The following is a 19,408-nucleotide window of genomic DNA, read 5'->3' on the forward strand; positions in this document are numbered from 1 at the left end:
CCTTTTTTAAAAACATTTGACGATGGATTAAAATACATTTTCACTCAACATTTAATAACCTGGTCTATACAGAGATCACAGTTTTCTATAGATGTATCAATGTAAAACCCATCTTAGCAGAAAACCATGACAAGACAAATTAGTGCAAGAAATTAATTTGAATATTAGCAGAAACAGAACTAAAAAAAGAACTGCTTTTAAGTAAATTAAATTTGTCGAAGTTTGGGAAGCCAACATAATTAAATTTTTTTTTTAACAAGCACACCAGCGATGAACATAAACATTTAAATAAAAAGTTAAAAGTCTGTATTCCCTAACTTATGATGTACATAATAAAAGAAAAATACTTTCCAATACAGGCATAGTACTTCTGTACAGAAGCATCAGCTAGAGGCCAAGAGGTTAACATTCTCGCTAAGAGATCCTTGATAGCAAATAATTTGAGCTCACAAACAGAAACTCAAATATTTCTATACAAGTTAAACACAAACCCCTGAAGGAGAAGAATTTTAAATCTCTCTCTTGGCTCATTGAATAAAACGAGAAGATCCATTAACATTCCTGCTTCTTTGTGTAATCTTTTCCCTACAGACCTTCAATAATTCTCCTTTCAGTTTTTCATTATCTTTTTCATATTGCTAAAAGAGAAACAGCAGTGGGAATTTGTTGTACACCCAGCAGATGCAAAGTCCCAGGAGTCAAGGTTCTTCCTGCAGAGACTCTTTGTGTGAGAAACGGTGACAGCTACTACTGAGAAATGCAGGTCCCCATTTCAAAATGATGAAAGAGGAAGAGAAAAACACATAAAGTCTATAATTAACCCATTGAAGATTTTGGACCCTGAGGTTTACAACTGTTTTTACTAAGAGTTATACAAATACTTATGGCACACTTTGTTCCAATAACTATTACTCTTCTTTCTAAGATAAAGAAGAGTAATAGTTATTTGTTGGGAAAAAACAACCATAATATCAACTAAATGCAGTGATATAATTAATTTCTTTAAAATGTTACATATATTAGAAATATATGTAACTTTTTTCTGATTCTCTCAGAGATGAGAATCAGAAGAGAATGACAGAGATTCCTGCCATGATTTCAGCTGAAAAAAGTTAAGGTCTTAGAAAAACAGCTGGACTGTGACATGAGATGAGAAGAGAACACTTAATTTGGTGTTTTTTGAGCTAGAATGTCGTGAACTTTAATTGAGACATAAGAAAACCAGCAATTTTTATTTGATCATAAATCTCGTAAATGTAAATGCCTCCAGATGGGTAAACAGAGGTCAACAAAACCACAACATGCAATAAAAACGCAGACTGAGCAGTCTGATTTTTTTCCATCTTCGCTCTTACACTTTTAAACATAATTATTACAGTTTTATTCTATCTTTTGTTTTTCTTTTACTCAAATTATTTCCTCTCTAAAACAGTTCGAGAGACCACAGATGTGAGGGTTTTTTTGTGACGGACATAATCAAGATGGTATCATCATCATGCTAATCACCATAAGAAAAAGAGGAAAGAAAAAAAGAGAGGGGAGGGAGGAATGATTTAATGATTCCCTACAAGAATATGCTGATTGCAGTCCATTTTCTCAATTAAGAGCTATTGTTGAACGCTCTCTCCTCCATACGAAGACACTAAAGCATATGTGCACAGGAACGCACACAGACACAGCTCAGTGGCAGCGCCACAGGGGGTTGACCGCAGGAAGCTCCAAATTAGAAAGAATTAATTTGGTTGAAAAATGGAGCTTGATTGGTGACACAAATCAGGCTGCAGCACGAGAGTGAATGTGGCTGCACCATAAAAAAAGAAAAATGTATGAAGCAGACTGCATTTTGGTGATTTTTTTAAAGGTTAATTTAGCTCCATATTGATGAGTTTCTTTCTTCTAATTCTTATAAAAGTACAAGTCTTTTTGATGTCTTTAAATATCCAATGTAAAACATGTGAAGTGTCTTGAACCTTTAAGCCACACAAATGGGAAGAAAACAAGGACACATGTGCTAGAGCTAAAATGCAACACAGAAACTACCACAATCAATATTTTTCTATCTAATCTGGGTGCAATGAAAACAAACCACTCTTCAAATGGCAATACAATTACACTTGATTCGACTAGTGGTAATAACTGCTAAAAAGCACTCCTCTGTCTGTGTCTTTCTAGAGTAGACCGCATTCCATAATTTCTTAAACTAGTTTGTCTATCAGAGACCAGACACATTCTGACATTTAGCTGTTGTGGAGCACATGTTTGTGCAGGTCATGGCGCCTACATTGATACAAAACCATGCTTGGATTTTTTCAAATAAAACGGAGAAATTTAGTCTTTAGAACTTGATTCAGGTATTACATAATATTTGAATCACCAGATATTATCTAAGATAATTGTCAAAAGAAAGCTCCTTTAGAGTTATTTTTTTCCTCTTTCTTAAAAAAAAAAGAAAAACAACCTTCAACTAAGGCAATATAACTTTCTTTATTGATAGAAAGAAAATTATTTAGGCTTTCATACCAAAGCCTAAACACATTTACACAAAGTAAAATAAGATTCCAGTGGATACATAAAAGGAAAGCTTATGTGATCAATTGTCAACTTAAAAATTGATGCAGTCGTTAAACTTTAAAATTGTCAGCATGAAGTAAAAAGGTCAAAACTAAACTAGCTAAAATATTTTATTTTGAATGAATACTTCTGATTTTTTGTATCGACCGGCACACATCTCTTAAACACATTGCAATCACAATATTCGTTGATGTATTATTAGCATTAAGCAATGCGGTAAGAAAAGGTCTGTGTGGTGCTTTGACCTGCCTTGTGTTCATAAGGAATGGCCAGAGACAGAGAGCTCATGTTTATTCTACAAATAATCTGGGTTTTGATTAACATTGTTGGATCCGGGATAAAATGCCAGTTTGTTTGATCAAAACTTCATGAGAACTTTCACTAAGGTTAAGTAAAAGCTTCTATTTCAGAGTTTCTAAAATGAGTGCTCTGCTGCACAAATACAAAACACGTTCAGTATCACAAAAGATGTTAAGTTTAACTGTATGCACTGCTGCTGTCTATGTATTTGATTTATTCTCTGTGGAGGAACATCATGCAATTCTACTCAAGTTCTCTGGGCTTCAAATGATTCTGCTTGAGTGCTAACACATGAAATAGTTTACAAGTTATTGCAGTAGATGTAATCAAGACCAGACCTTTCTCTTCTATACCTTATTGTTGGTTCAAAAGCAAGACAGACAAAAAAAAAAAAAAAAAGTGCGCTTTGGAAAAATAAATTTATGGTTTGTAACATTTACATCTTTTAATGGACTTTGAAGTGAATTTACAGAAGTTGTAAAGTGTAACCACTGTGACAGAATCGTCTGTGTAGTTTTATTGCCTCTCGTCCAGACTCAACGGCTGAAAAACATGTCAGTCAATACTCCCAAAGTGGTAGGGATTACCTGCAGAATGTTAGAAAACTCAATTTAAAGGGACGGCATGGTTATGGATCCCAGAGTGGAAAAATAAAGTTTTGGGAATGATGTTTAAGACCCCAAAAACTAAAACATGGCTCAAGCTCTGCTGGAGAAGCATTATTTGTACATTTATAACCCATCCCGGGCATGTCTTTTTTTCTCTCTCTCCTCTGTTATTAACGTCGTCATAGCCATAGAGATTAACCGGCAAATATGAACAGGGTTTATTTTGTGGGTAACTGTAAACAAAATGACCCTACAATCCGTTCCCGTAACAGATGTGTAAATCAGATTGCAGCATTACACATTTCAAACATCTTGTGCTTTAATTTACCCCAGAGGATACAGCAAATCTGCAGCACCTCTTGTGATGGACATTAAATCTAAATTTCACTGTAAAAGAAAAAAATAGCTAAAAAACTGTCACTTAACTGTCACATTGTGTTAAGATGCTGGTTTTATATCCTTAACAAAGTGGAAAAGTTAGAGACATCCCATTTTGCAATTTCTTTTTGTTAGCATATCAAAAGTTAGCTTTAAGCAGGAAGAGATTAGGGCTAGCAAACAGGAAGCACTCCAAAACCACCACACATTAAACAAGATTGTGAACATGCCTTGGTTTTGGAGCTTGAGGATAGATTGTAAAGTACTGATAAATTAGTTTACTCTCTGAAAGATAAGAATGTACATGTGTGTATATGAATGTTTGTTTAGCCCAGAGTACAGTTTGATAGTTTATCAAACTTTGTGATACCTGTTGACCGAACGTATCAAGGGACATTTCACACAGAAGCATCTGAAAAGCTTTCTGTGGGAACCACCAGGAGAGGGGCTTATGCTTTTGGGAAAAAAACAAATGCAAACAGATGATTGAATGATTACTGTCAATCACCCATAATGAATGTTTTTTTATAGACGCAGAAGAAAAAAGTAATGGTGGCTGCAGCTGCTGTGCATGGATCTGTACGGGGGATGAAGCAAATAGCAGAAGAACGAGAAACTCCTTTGTGAAGAATAACCCCACTTATCAATAATGCTGAAGTTTAACAATTGAATGTTTTCTTTTGTCTGAAATAAAGGAGAATAAAAGTGAGACTAACCTGTGAAATTTAAAGATGGAGATCAAAACATAAGCCCACCCTCAGTCCCAGCAAGACCTGTCCCTGCCTCCAAGTAAGCCATGTTCAAATATTAGCTTACAAATCAAATTTAAAGTCTTAACTTTGATGCTTTTCATAATTCAAAAGCATGACTATAACTCAGCCTTATGTTATCATAGCAAAAATGAATAAAAGGATAACATGACGGGTAACCAAAGAACTGAAGAACAACTTCCAAAGAAACTAAAGGTGGACTCCAAGGTCAAGGTACGTCAGTGTCAAATTACACCCTCTGTCGTCGCTCAAGCCAAAGTCAGCTCCATGGGAGACGACCAAAAAGTGAGACTAGAAATTCATACAGTACATAGCGACAACCAGCAAAGCTTCTGGGAGAATATTCTTTGAGCAGATGAGACTAAACTGGGGCTTTCTGGCAAAGCGCATCAGCTCTATGTTCACAGATGCATACAGAGAAAAGAACACTGTCCCTACTGTGAAACACTGAGACGGCTCAGTTACTTTCTGGGGCTGCTTTGCTGAATCTGGCACAAAGAGTCTTGAATCTGTGCATGGAACCATGAAATCTTAAAACTATCAAGGCATTCTAGAGAGAAATGTGCTGCCTAGTGCCAAAAAGCTTGGTCTCAGTCCCTTGACTGGTGAAGGTTGCCCACGTGAGAACTGATGTCCATTAGTTGGGAGGTGGTCATACTGTTATGGTTGATCATCAAATTTCTTCTCATTATTTACTCCTCTTGCTCCCTGATTCAATCATAACTATAAAAGCTCACATTAGTACACAAATGTTCTTAAACGCATTTCATGGAGGAACTTAAGTGGAGACTGACAGAAATTGAAGCTCAAAAATATATATCTGAGAGGAGAGAGAAATATATCTGCAAATGACAGACTTTCTTTTTCTATGTAGCTACTCAAAAAGGAACTCCTGACAGCACAATGCAATCAACTAAAATGTCAGAGAGAAGTGGCCCATGAGAGGAGATTGGGCCTTTAACTGCTCCAATCAACAAATGGTGCTATGAGGCAGCAGACATCTGTCAAGAAAAACAGGCTGCAGACAAGAAAGAAAAAAAAAAAGTGCTCTTGTGTGACAGAAGGAGACAGCACAAAAGTGTTGATCTGAATGTGTGTGAGAGGGTGATCTTTAGCAGGCTAGGGTGAGTTACTTGGCCTTTTCAGCTTCAATCACAGCCATTCAGTTTGATGATCTTATATAAGTGCTGGTCTTCTGTAGAAATGGAAAGACAGCAGGGTATTATTTGGCCTTACTTAAAAATGATGGATAAATATACTTCTGAGAACTGGCCCTCATCACAGCATTCATATTGCCACTATAATCATAAAAAGTTAGAAGAAAAAGGGAAGTTAGAAGGCTTTGAATGTCTTCTTAAAGGGAAGAAAATAATTTATTGATAAAACCAAGCATGGAGGAAGCTAATGGCTGAAGTGGTGGGTGACTAATAACGCTATATATTTTAATTTACATGGTAAAAGATGAAGAAGAAAAAAAGTGCACAATAAAATTACTAGAGCTAGCAGAAAATTAGGCCAGGGGAGGAGGGAAAGGAGAAAGGGTAAATAGGGGACAGGAGCAACAAAAGAAAATGACAACTTAAGGAAGACCATTCTTATCTTTCTTTATGTAGGTTAATTGACTGAGGAATTAAAGCAGGAAAAAAAAGATATAATGCAACTCACTGCATAGACATTAACAATAAAAGAGCTGGTAGCATATGAAATGATTCTTAACATACATCCGCTCAGTGTAAGCTAGTGTGTCACCCAAGTATATTTCTAATTATCAGTTAATTGTTATTCCCTATCATTAGGAGGATGGTTTTTTAATTGTAATGTAGCCAAGCAGAAAGCCTACCTATACATGAGGGGGACAATTAGACACCTCCATTAACCCCTGGTTAATTACAACCTCTATTGCTGCTTCCCACAGCACTTATTTTATACTCTTCCTTACCCCTCATCTCTATCCCCGGGCCTTCATCCCTCTGTTTTCCTTCTTTTTTCTTCATTTCTGCCCTCATTCCATTTATGTATGATCTCACTCATCCTTGATTCTTCAACTCGCTGTAGTAAATCTAAGTAAACAACACTGATCTGTCTAGGTTGCCTACTCTTGCTCCCAATCTTTGCTATATTTTCACAGGTGAAACATAAAAAGTTAAAGCTGATCTATAGCAATCAGATCTCACTAAATATATCAGACTCACTTGAGGAAAAGCCAGTTTCTTGATGGCTCATCTAGAAACTGGATTTTGTTTTCAGAAAATTTTATTAAAAAGGAAGCCAACAGTAAGGAAAATATACACAAATATTTTGGAAAAATATACCAGAATCATGTGAAGAAATATTTCTGTATCGCTGGTGACTGGTATGGTAAATTAATTTTCTGTTAAGTGCAACAAAACTTAAACTTTGTCTAAATTGCTTTTGGATTCATGTTTATTTGTACAATGCATCTTTTATTTCATCCTGGTTTTTGTGTTTGTTCAACCATCTACCAACCATCTACCTGCCATCTAAACCATCATAGATGGTTTTCATAAACCATAAACCATGAAAATTTGCATGTTGCCAGCATATTTACCCATCGTATTTAGATTAAAATCAACCATACATTTTTTTATGAAAAAAAAAATTGAGTTTCAAAAGAAACAAAAATGTTTTCAAAATAAGGATATGTTTCAGAATGATCCACAGACATTGCAATGAATGAGCCAAAATGATTAAACACATTCAATATCCCCGATTTTAGATCAAAGCGGTTCCGACATTCCACCGACTGGACCCGATCAGTCGTAACACACCACACATTACAGGATGATCGGTTACGATTGTCGGAAGCGACAATCTTAGAACTCAGAACATTCTAAGATTGTCGTAAGGGCAAAAAATTGTGTAGTGTGAACTGGGCTTAAGCTACTTGTAGGGAACATGAGACACAGCTATGACTCATGTTAAGGTGCAGCATTTAAACTTAAAATCAGTTCTAAAGAAATTCAAGTCTTGCAACTCCAAAGTGAAAGAAAAAGTTCAGTGCCTCACACCCGCATTGTAAAATGTCAGGGTTATTTAATTCTGACATGTTGCAGAGTTAAACACTCAATCACAACTGAGTAGTGGAGTTCAGTCATAGACCTGAAAACACTCAAGTCCAAAATTAGAAAAAAGAGAACCACTACTACAATTATTTGGGATTTGATTTCCATTTTTTCATTAGTATTGCTGTACAGCAACAGCCTAATGTGGCCTCTAAAGCTAAACAAAAACAAACAGAACCAAAAACAGAAGCACCAAAAGGCTGACTTGAGGTGTTGGATGACTATGACCAAAACTCATGCAAATATCTATGTGTACCTCATTAAGCAGATATTATAGGCATCCTAAAGATCATAAATTTATTGAAATTTCTTAAATTGGTCAACAGTAACTAAGTTGTTACTTTGGGGATGTGGGGGCATTTCACCCAAGTCCGAAAGCAGTTCCAGATCATTACACCACCAGAAATGTGTTTTATTTCGAATAGTCTGTTATTTTTCTGAAAGGTTGTTATATTAGCATTAGACCACATATAACTGGATGCACACCTTGTAAAAAGTTGTACCGTCACACCATAGAATATTTCCCATGGGTATTAGGAATCATGAAGATGTTTTTTGGGTGAGGGGGGAAATGAGAGAGAGAGATCTGTCTCTTCAGTTTTCTCAGCAGTGAGTTTGAAACAGTTTCTGTCTCTAAAACAAAAATTGGTTTAGAGACAATTTCTGCCCAGACTCATTGGACATGGGACCTTACTAAGGAAAGTGATATCTGAAGTGCTTTTGATATTACTCTGGGTTTCTTTGTGACCTTGTCAACTCTTCAACTGACTTTAGTTTCTCCTGAGTTGTTGAATTTGCTACTTTTTTTTTTTAACACTTTATGTTGTTACTGAGGTTCTATTTCTGGAACCTCAGTTCCAGTTATTCAGCCTTATGAATAACTATACATAAGGCTGATGAAATAACTTTATAATGTTGACATTTCTTTGACGATCTGAAACATCAAAGTGTAACAAAAGAAGCAAACAGAAGAAATATGGAAATTGAAAAATGCTTTTTTTTTTTTTCACAGCACTGGAAGTTTTCTCTGAAATAAACTCTTACTATTCTGGATGACATTTTCAACTCCGTTAATTAACTCATTGCAGGACTTTACAACTGAATATAAAACTGAGCTACAAGTACAGAAATCATCTCTGTTGAAAATGATATTTGCACTCCTTGATCTGATCATTTTCACTACAGAGCGCAATTCTTAAATTGCTTGCTGTAGCTTCATAGAATTTAAAAATCAACCTTTTCTGCAAAGGCGAAATCGTTCATCAAGTGAAAGGTTACCAGAGCTTTTTTAACTACCCCAACTGGTATTTTCAAGGTTTTCTGAGAATCAGAATGATTCCTCTTACCATAAATCTTGGGCCTCCCTAATAAGAACTTAACATAGGAAATATTTGGAAAATTGTGCCTGTTGAAGTACACAAAATATATATTCTTCTTTTTGTTTTAGAGCCACAACATGGACCACAGAAGCCTTGCATAAGCTGAGGTGGTTTGATTCATGCCTTAAAACCATGATTGTTTATTTCTGTAACTGGGTGTCTTGTCTTAATAACTAGAACCACTTTTTGTTTGTTTCTTTGAATTATCAGGAACAGCAAAAGCAATTCCTAGAAGACATTTTCTTTACTCAAACTGCAGCCTTAACTTTACGTCATACATCTATTGATTAGAAATGTACTAATCCTAAATTAATAAGCTTAAGACACCAAGCTTTAGAAAGCTGCATATTTTCTGTGGCACTCTTTACTCAGTCTTAATGCCGTTTTCTCTTTTACGGTTTTCATTTGCATAACTCTGAGCTACTTTAGTGCCTAAAAGTTCTCTATAAATATATACACTGTCAAGTCATAGTGAAATCTGTGATAACATTCATAAATTCTTTCCCAAATAATTGTAGACGATTCTTTCAAAGACAGACAGCCAGCTAAAAGAAGAAAAGAAAAAATCATTCTAAATACTGCATGTTTAGTGGAGTTGGAGAAAATCAAGAGGAACAAACTGGGGAAAAAAGCTGAGGGTAAACAATGTCCATTGTTCTACTAGAAAAGACAATAATGACTGATAGAACTAGGGTGGCTAAAGAATACACAATGGTCTTTAATTGACTCATTAGAGAGGGAGAAAATGAACTAATGAGCAGAGAGAAGGCTGGAGCTGAACTGCTTGGTAAGCAGAACGGACAGCAATTTAGTTTATTAAATCGAGGCAAAGCAATATTGTTTTTTCACAAAGAGAAGAGAGAGTATGAGGCTTGGGGGGCGGCAGGGGTGGAAAAAGAAACAGTGTGGAGGAAATGGTCTTACGAGCGTAAGTATTTTAGTTAATTTGACCAAAATGTACCATTATTTTGATTATTCTTTTGGGTGGCATGTGAAGAGTCTAGGTATTGGCATCAAGGAACCATAAATCAAATTATAGTTACAATCTGAGGATTATAACGAAACAATGGAATTAACCATCATGCAGACCCTTTATGATACAATGAGGACCTGGTTAGGTTTATAATTAGCCAAATAACGCCTGGGGTTGTGATTAGGAAAACAAGGTCCAATGATAAAATGTGAAGTGATGGAAATCAGATTGTGTGTGTCTGTGCATACCTCCAGGTGTTCCAGGATGTAAGGAGGGTTGGTCATGCCCAGCCTCAACATGGCTCCGTCAGGTATCTCCTGCACTAATCTCCACAGTAATGTAGGCAGGTCTGTCCCTATGTCTTTGCCGTAAGCACCAGTGTCTTCACTTGTCAACCAGATCTCACACACTCCCTCTGGAAACATAGATGGAAAGAAACCACACTAAATAAAAAAGCAAATTAGAAAAGCAGTGCTTTTCAAAGCTTTTCATGTCAAAACTGATAACATAGCCAAAAATGTTTTATAACCAATAAGTAGTTTAGGATCAACCACAGGGAATTATTGGACAAAAAAAAAAATTAAAAAAATTGCTGAATTGGGTAAAAACTCCCATGGGGGCTTTCTCTACTTTGATTGAAGTAGAGAATTACTCTTCAAGGAATTTCAGGCTTCATCAACAGAGTTTAAAATAACTTCACCTATTGTAGGTAATGAATATTAAACCCCCCAGGTTGAAGCCGGGGGGATTTTCAACAAAAGTGATCTGTTTGTATCCCAAGAAATCAGCTGTGGGACAACCTGTGAATTTACGTCAGATATGTTACCAGTGTAACGAAGTAAAAGCAAATGAGACCAGAATTAACGCATACAAAATGGGAAGAGGAATTGTTTTGTATAAAAGCAGAGGAGATGAACAACAACAACAAAAATAAACTTGTGTTTTATCAAAGTCCGTCTGTCTTTGTTTTGTCAATTTATGCAAATTTGTTCAAGCCACCAATATCCTACGTCCTCTGCTTGCCAACAGCTCTCCTCCAAATGCTGTCCCTCCTTTACCTCACTAAGCCCCTTGCTGTCAGTATCTAAATGCTCCAAGGCTTTAGTAGAACCCTATTCATGACAGTCAGTGACAAGCATTAAAAATACCCATCCTACAAACAATTACTGCAGGAATGGGAAGGTCAGATGCAGCAAGAGGGGATGATCTACCGGCTTCACAGTAAATTAGAGCCACGCTCAGTGCTACTGTCTAATGATCTGTCACTGGGCTGTAGGTTTGGAAATGGTCGAGTGTCTGCTTAAGCTATGTGTTAAGACATATTATCTCATGCAGGCACACAAAAATAGATTTGCACTTATAGAGGCACAAGGCAAATTGCACGCACACTGGCATAAAAATGTGCGCAACCATCATTATCATTAACTGTTCGAGGACAGACAGAAAGATGCATGTGGTCATTTAGATAGCAAAAATTATGCTTGGCTAATTGGACAGTGGTGTGTGTCTGTGCGGCGCTTGCTTCTAACAGAGAGATACAGATGATACAAAGTAGGAGTGGGATAGATTTTCATGGGGGGGGCTGAATTAAAACTGATGGAAGTGTAATTGTCAGAAGCTGATTTAAAAGGTTTGGCGATATCATCATCATGAACATTAAAATGCAATGAAGATTTCCGAAGCCATCCATGTCTGAAAACATCAAAACCAACAACCAATCTCACATTCTCAGATCATATCACGTCAGCATCAACACACACGTACACGCACAAAACAGTGTGTCCTTTGTGTGGGACTCAGTGACAGTTCATTAATTCTTTTTATCTTCTTGGTCTTCTTTTAAAATTATTTTCTGGGTATACCAGCGATGCTTCACGAACATCACAGTTGCAAAAGCAATGTTTTTTTGAAGGGCCACTGAAAAGCTTGAGGTCAAGCTCCACACAGGGACATATTAACCACCGTCAGTATTCATAATTAAAAAGAATTTGTTAAAATTACATTACTGAAGTGGAGTTTTGCAGCAAGGTGATTTATCCATAATTTGAGATGTTTGCGATCTTTCAGTCCTAAACGATAGTGCTGAGTGGAGTTCTCTCGTAATTTGTGTGGGATAAATTATTTCAGTCTCACTCCAATGTCAAGGCCCTTTACTGCATCATCTACATCCTGAGATTGAGGTGTTTTTTTTCCTACATATAGCCCATCAGCAGTCAGATTTAACATAACAGCTCTGCCCCAGAGGAGCCATGCCTGAGAGGCTGCTTAATACAGGGTCAGACCTGCAGTTAATTGGTCTGAAAACTGAATGTATTCCTCCCAAAACAAAATTCTTGAGATTCCAACAACACAATGCTGCCGAGGTTGTGTAATGTCTGCTTTACACACCCCTATTGTGGCTTTCTCGTTCACTATGTTGAGAGAAGGGTGATGCTTTGGAAAATCTCATGTTTACTCAAGGCCATAGTCATTAGCAGATCTCCAGATAAACCCAACAACCTGACCAATAATATGGCCTTTGGCTTTTCTGTCTCTGTTCCTTGTCATTAGGTGTGCCACTGGTGTTATTGTTGGCCAGGAATGCAGGGAAGGTAGCAGTCAGGAAAAGGCTGCTTGTCCTCCTCTCTCCATCTGGTTAGATACAAACTACACAGCTGCTTCCTCAGGGTACAGGCAGTGGTGTGTGGTTGAAATGATGTTCCCAATATTACTTATAAGCACTAAATATGAGGTACTAATTACTGTATATGATAAGTGAAGTAATGATCAGGCTTTTCTAGCCCACACTGATTTCTAGTTTTGCTTAGGGTCTTATATAAGCAAAAAGAAAGAAAGAAAAAAAAAAGGAGAGAGAGGGTTGGATGTCGAGAGGGTTCAGCATTTGATAGAGGAAGCAGCTCTGATTCAAACAGTATATCACAAATCAAAATATTTCCACATACTGTTGTGGAAGATATTTGCTTCCTTACAGATTTTTCCTGTTTTTGATATGCTCTCCACGCCCCTGTAATGCCCTCAAATGAATGTTTCAGATCACTATACAAATGTTAAAATGAGCAAAAGATAGCCAGAGTAAATACAAAACACACACTGAAGTACTGTATTAGTTTTAAGGCAGGAGTAAGATGCACACCTTCCAAAAGGTGCATCTCATAAATACACCATACTTTCATAAATGTCTTGGGAACCATTAATGTTTTCTGGGGGTTGGGGGGTTTGGTGTAAAATAATTTTCTTTTTGGTCAGCAGTGGTTTCCACCTTAGATGCCTTCCATGAACACATTTGTTGCCCAGCCTGTTTCCTATCATTGCATCATCAAAGTGAGGTCTAAAAAGCTTTAGAAGCTATTCTGGGTTCTTTTGTGACCTCCTGGAAGAGTCATTTATGTGATCTTCTGGGAAAGTTCCCCACTGTTCCATGCTTACTCCATTTGTGGATAATGGCTTTCACTGTGGTTTTCTGGAGTTCTGAGGCCTTAGTTTCTCAGCTAATCATGGATTTCTTTAGATCATTCCATGATGTGTTGCTTTTTGAGATTACATAACTACCTTTAGGTTCTTAAACAGATTCGCTTAATATGTGGATCAAGTGATTTTACAGGGCAGGCAGCGGCATGGTGTGGCTAGTGAAATCTAACACAAAAAATATGGTTTATCACAGTTACTTAATGGTTAGTGTTATTTCCAAAAGGGGTTTGGTTGGGTTGAATAGATGTTTTTCCGTAATAAATGTTCAAAACTATTGGAAAATGTCCTCTTATTAGTCGTGTCATGTTGAATATAAACATCTTTACTCAAGCAAAAAGCATCCAATTGTTGTCAATAATCAGAAATACCAGTTTAAAACTATGAGCAGTAGGTAAAAAAAAAGAAAAATAATTAGAATATTGTAACATAATTTGATAAAATGTTCTTCACATAATAAAATAGCAAATCTGGTTCTAAATGCTCTTTTCTGTTTCTGATCACAGGATGTGATCCCCAACAAATTAAATTCTATGATTTCTAATAGTACCACATCGGCAATATAATATAAAATTCTGCTGCAGAAAGTTTGGTTTTAAAAAAAGAGAAATACAAGCTGAGTAAGGTAATCTGCCCTATATTTCACCTGATATAAAGGTAAATGAAGAAACAACAGAGTGAGGAAACGGTTACACTATGACGAACTTCCTTTTGTCTTTGTCCAAGAACAACAGACGAGTAAGCCTCAGCCTGCGTTATACACATCAAACAATCAACACTTCAGTTTTCCGCCAAATATTTGTGTGCATTCTGTGTGAGTGCATCGCTAGTTTATATGGCTACTATCACCCAAAACTAGGGATGATTTGTGAAGATATATGTATAATTCTTGTAACTTTAAATATATTTAAAAGTCTTAGCCATACTTTTTAAAGTAACTATGTGAATATGAATAGCTCTGCAGATTTATGGTTGGTGTATAGTTTGAGAAAATGCAAACTTTTTAATGAAGTGGTTTTACAGACTGTTTTAGAGTTAGGTATGTTGTACCTTTGAGTTGAAATAGGCAGACCTGGGACACAGGTTGAGCTGCACACCAATTTATTTCTTCTGGCTTCAATGTAGTTTTACATTTGTGACAGCAAGGGACAGAATGTACTGGTTGTCTAACAGTTCTATGGCACTGCTCAGCACAAAGGATAAGAACTATATGAACAGACTGAAATTGATTATTGCAAATATTCTGCAAAACTGGAACAGGTGAAGATCTAGTACATGGTTGTGACTTTGCAAAAACACTCAAAAAGTAAACTACTATTGACCAGACTAAATTTTCAGAATACATGAAATCGCAAAAATGTTTGCCTCTTTCCAGTTTTGTAGGAATATGTAGGGTGTGCAAAGTGCACAGAAGCCACATATGAAGCTCAAAATATGTGGACAGTCAATTAAAAAAGACATTGCTCATTCACTAAAAATATTTTCCTGTGATCATTTGGATTAGAAGATAAAAACAAGCCCCCAGAGTAGATGTTTGTACATTCCTGTGTACTATATGCACATTGTTAAACAAGAAACAAACAAACAAAAAAGCAAATTTCATTCCTTCCCAATCATACATGTTCATGTTTAACATTTGTTTTATCTTAATCTTTCTGGCAGATTAGGTGCCACCGGCAATAATGAAAATTATAATATACATGGAAATTCAAAATATGTCACTGAATTATCTGAAAGGGCACATTTCCAAGGATATGATTCAAAAATGGAAGTTCCAGTATATAGTGTCCTACGTCTCAAAAACAAGAGTTTGGCATTTTACATCTCACACCAAAGTAAACGTGTTAAAACTGATTATTATTCCTCATTGCATTACTTGACTGAATTGTCAAATGTGAAAAGCTTATTTAACTCTGCAAAAACACAAGAAAACAGCACTATTTCTAGATCTTACTTTAATGTTTACATGCAAACTTTAATCCAACAAAAAAATTGTTGAAAATAAAAATTTCTGTATTACCCTTGGATTTGTAGTTAAATTAGATTTGTGGGTAGCTTTTTTGATAAAGAAGTACTTTCTAAAATATTCTGTAATACTGGCTCAGGGGCCAGTATTGCACATAATGCACATAATTTCAGAATTATGTGCATTGTGAAATAAATAGCTTTATTAACATGTAGTAGTTTCAATTATTAAGTGGACAATAGACATATCAATTATTGTTCCCAAACTAGGCATTTCAAATATTTTTATAAAAAAAACACATCTGAAATACATCTTAAGCAAAAGAGCAAGACTTGTTTTAACCTTTACCTTTCCTCAAATGTAATCCAAATGCATAACTACATCAATCAGACGCTGCTAAGATCAATCAGTTAATTTGTTTAACATCAATGTGCATCAAAGTGCACATTAGAAATGCATAGCATAAATGCCACACTCATTTAAAGCAAAGCCTTCCTAGAAATGATTCACTTCTTCACATGAATCACAAACACCTCAGTTACAGCCAAGCAACACTTCTGTACAGTGCCAATGACTGGAAGGCCTGTCTGACCTTCAATCACATTCGTGTTTCCTATCCTCAACTGCTTCCCGCTGGCTATCTTATTCCACAGTAAATCTCCCCACTCAGCACTGGGAGAAAGAAACTGTGGGAAGATGTCAGTGAACAAGGTTTATAAAACCGGCCAAATTCTAAGGAGAGAAAATTAAGCTTCTGCACACTGAAGTTGAAAATTAGGAATCAATCGACACTAAGAGAAGTACATCAATACTAATTAATATTTAGTGCATTTTAAATGTTGATATGATTGTAAATGTATCAGAGCATGCATAATTTAAAAATATAATAATCATTACTCACAGAGCATAAAAACCATGACATTATAATTGCAAGAGTTTTATTTGCCTATTTATTCCTACTTCAGAAAACAACAATTCAATCTGATAATGTTTGAAGCAAAGAAATCAACTGAGATAAAAAAAGAAACAATTGTTGTATTTCTTAAACTTTACTAATAGAAACATTTTCTGTCATGCACACAGCTCAAAATCGAACACTCACTAGAGCTCATCTTACAAAACTCAACACTACAATTTATACACCAACACACATACACACAACAGCTTAATTGCAGTAATTAACCATGCTAATTTAGAGCAACGACTGTGACTGTTGACGTGGTGTGTGGGTGTCTTGGCAGGTAGCATAATCATCATGGATGAACCTAACACACTTACATGCAATCATCCTCACACAGGCTCGTTTAATAAAGACTATGTGAACGCACACAGACATGTTCACGTTCCACATGTATGTGTTTATTCATGTATGGCTGTACATGCATGGCTTTGTCAGCAGCCCACACAATCCTTTAAATACCAACACATCAACTTTAGCCTACTTTCACACATACTTCTGAACCGCAGGCGTGACCTTTGTGTGTGACTGCGCAAGAGATAGGATGTCGAGATGCATCAAAAGATGTGTGGGTATATATACGTACATCCTCAGGTCTTGGGTGTGGTATAAGACCCTGCAATTTTATATGTAGGTCACACACATTCTACGGCTTTATCAACAGTAATTGGCAAGTGTGTTGTGGATTTTGTCCAGTTGGACAATCATTTTTTATGTATGTCAAGAATGTTGGTTGTCATAAAGGAAGTTGATTTCAACATTTATCTTACAAGTTAGTAATGAATGATCTGAACGTCAATTGTGTTAGTGATGACCAGAAATATGTGAACAAAAAAACAAAACACTTTTATTAAAGCTATTTATTGCAAGGTAATTGAGATGCACTTAAACATAAGAATCAGGAAAGTGTGACAAGATAGAGGTGCAGCAGAATATATAGTCTGAAGATATGGTTTAGATTAATATGTAAACTACAAAAAAGGATAAACACACATAACAATTAGCATTACAGACTGGATTGACTTATCAGGTACATATTATGACAAAATCTCCTGTGAGATTTTGTCATAATCTCACAGGAGAGATAGTAATGGTTCATGTAGTCTGTCAATGGTCGATCGTCTTTGACAAGTTTTTTTTTTTTTTTGTCAAAGTAGATCTTTCTTTAAAGACAGATTGTCAGAGGACGTAAACTTGATCATTTTCAAATATAAAATCTACAGAAAATCCTGTAGATAAGAAATGACAGCTGTTTTTTTTAATAGACAAGTGAATCTCTGTTCAGTGGAGATGTAGCCAACTGAGGTTCAAATTGTCTATTTTAGATTAACTACATATAAAATGACATCCCAAATTTTCCAAAATTTTGATATATCAATTTATCTCATAACTCTGAGATAAATGGGTAAGCACATCAGCAGGAAGCTTTCAAGACGATTTTAATCATTAGCAAAAAATGATTGTCCATTTCAGGATTCTCACAGTGCTTGCAACCCGATTCCTTGCCTGTCACTCCTGTACCTTAAATGCTACAACAAAAAATATTTAAAAGCTGTGGGGATGGAGTGCCATGTGGATCAGTAGTAGAGCATAAGGCACCTTATACTGCGACTACGGAACTTGATGCAGCTGTCCTGTGTTTGATTCCTGGCCCCAGGCTATTTCCTTCATGACATTTTCTTCTCTCTCTGAACTACCTTCTGTAGAGACGATAATGAATAAAGGCCACTAGTGCCGAAAAGAGTTAAGAAAAAAGCAAAACCAAGGTGGGGACATTAGGTCTCTTATGCCCATAACCTACTTCTCCTCTTGCCTCTCAAACATTTTTAGGGGAAGATGACAACTAGCTAGTGATTGGTGAGACACGCTTCACTTTGATGGGAATCAGTGTTGTGTTTCAGTATGAGACTTTATTGTACACCCCTGGTTAGTAGTTTTCTGCAGAACCAACAACACTTTCACAAGTATGTTGAACAGTTAAATTCTTTCAGGATGAAAAACAAATCTTTATTTTGCATACTTTGTTATGAATTGTAGAGTGGATAAAACAAAGACTTACCCACTTAAGAGCTGACCCAGTATAAGCCTATCAAGATAATGAACTTGTACCATACGTCATTAAAAGCACACAAAATGAAGCTGAGACCGAGACAGCAGACTGGTGGGACGATTGGATTACAGAGAGTGTGAGGGGAGAGAGATTTAGGGGAAGCTACAAGGACAGATCTCATTTCTGTATGGTTCAGAGACTTCAGGAACTGCAGAGTGCTTGGGGCATTAGACACACCAACACATGCGCACACATGCACACACATGTGCACGCATGCACACCAACACACACATCCCAAAACTGAGATTATATATGGAAATGAGTTCCTATTAAAAAGTCATTGAAGTGGTAATGGTTCATATCGTCTGTCAAGAAGTCAAGGCAGTGGACGCACACACACACCAATACTTTCAGCCACATAGAGGAACTTAGCTAAAATCCACACGCACATAGCACTACAGTTGTGTTATTAATCAGACATAATAAGGTTTAACTCCTTTCAATTCAAGGCTGTTGACCTAATTTTTTTGAGGGTTGTTCGTGTGAACGTGTGTGCCCGCGTGGGCAATAATTTGATAAATAATAATACGTCTGGTCAGTATTTATGCTAATATATTCATGAGCCAATAGCAGGCATCATGTTTGTGTTTGTTAATTTATTTAGGCAGCGTGTGCAGGGTGTATCTGTGTGTTCGTTTGGAATTAGTTAAACCGACAAAGCCTGGACAGACTATGCACTCAGGCTTGTGTGTGTGCAAGTGTTAATTAAGTTAATGTTATTTAATGTAAAAACATGCATACATTAATGAAACACTACACTATAAAACATTATCTCTACTATGTAAATGTTAGTAATTTTATGTAAACATATCGGACATTTTCCCTATTGAGACTTTGGAATACTGAT

General features: G+C 36.3%; 1 protein-coding gene across 1 annotated transcript in view; it reads right to left on the reverse strand.

Annotated features, from left to right (window-relative positions):
* The window catches only part of cdkal1 (CDK5 regulatory subunit associated protein 1-like 1), a 179,692-nt gene that overhangs the window by 68,841 nt on the left and 91,443 nt on the right, over positions 1-19,408 (reverse strand). Inside the window, exon 9 of the mRNA XM_055042067.1 lies at positions 10,311-10,477. Within this exon, the coding sequence (XP_054898042.1) occupies positions 10,311-10,477 (167 nt within the window). The remainder of the gene's footprint in view (positions 1-10,310; positions 10,478-19,408) is intronic.

Source organism: Poeciliopsis prolifica, unplaced genomic scaffold, assembly GCF_027474105.1.
Source record: "Poeciliopsis prolifica strain line A6 unplaced genomic scaffold, Auburn_PproV2 SCAFFOLD017, whole genome shotgun sequence".
Classification (NCBI taxonomy): Eukaryota; Metazoa; Chordata; class Actinopteri; order Cyprinodontiformes; family Poeciliidae; genus Poeciliopsis; species Poeciliopsis prolifica.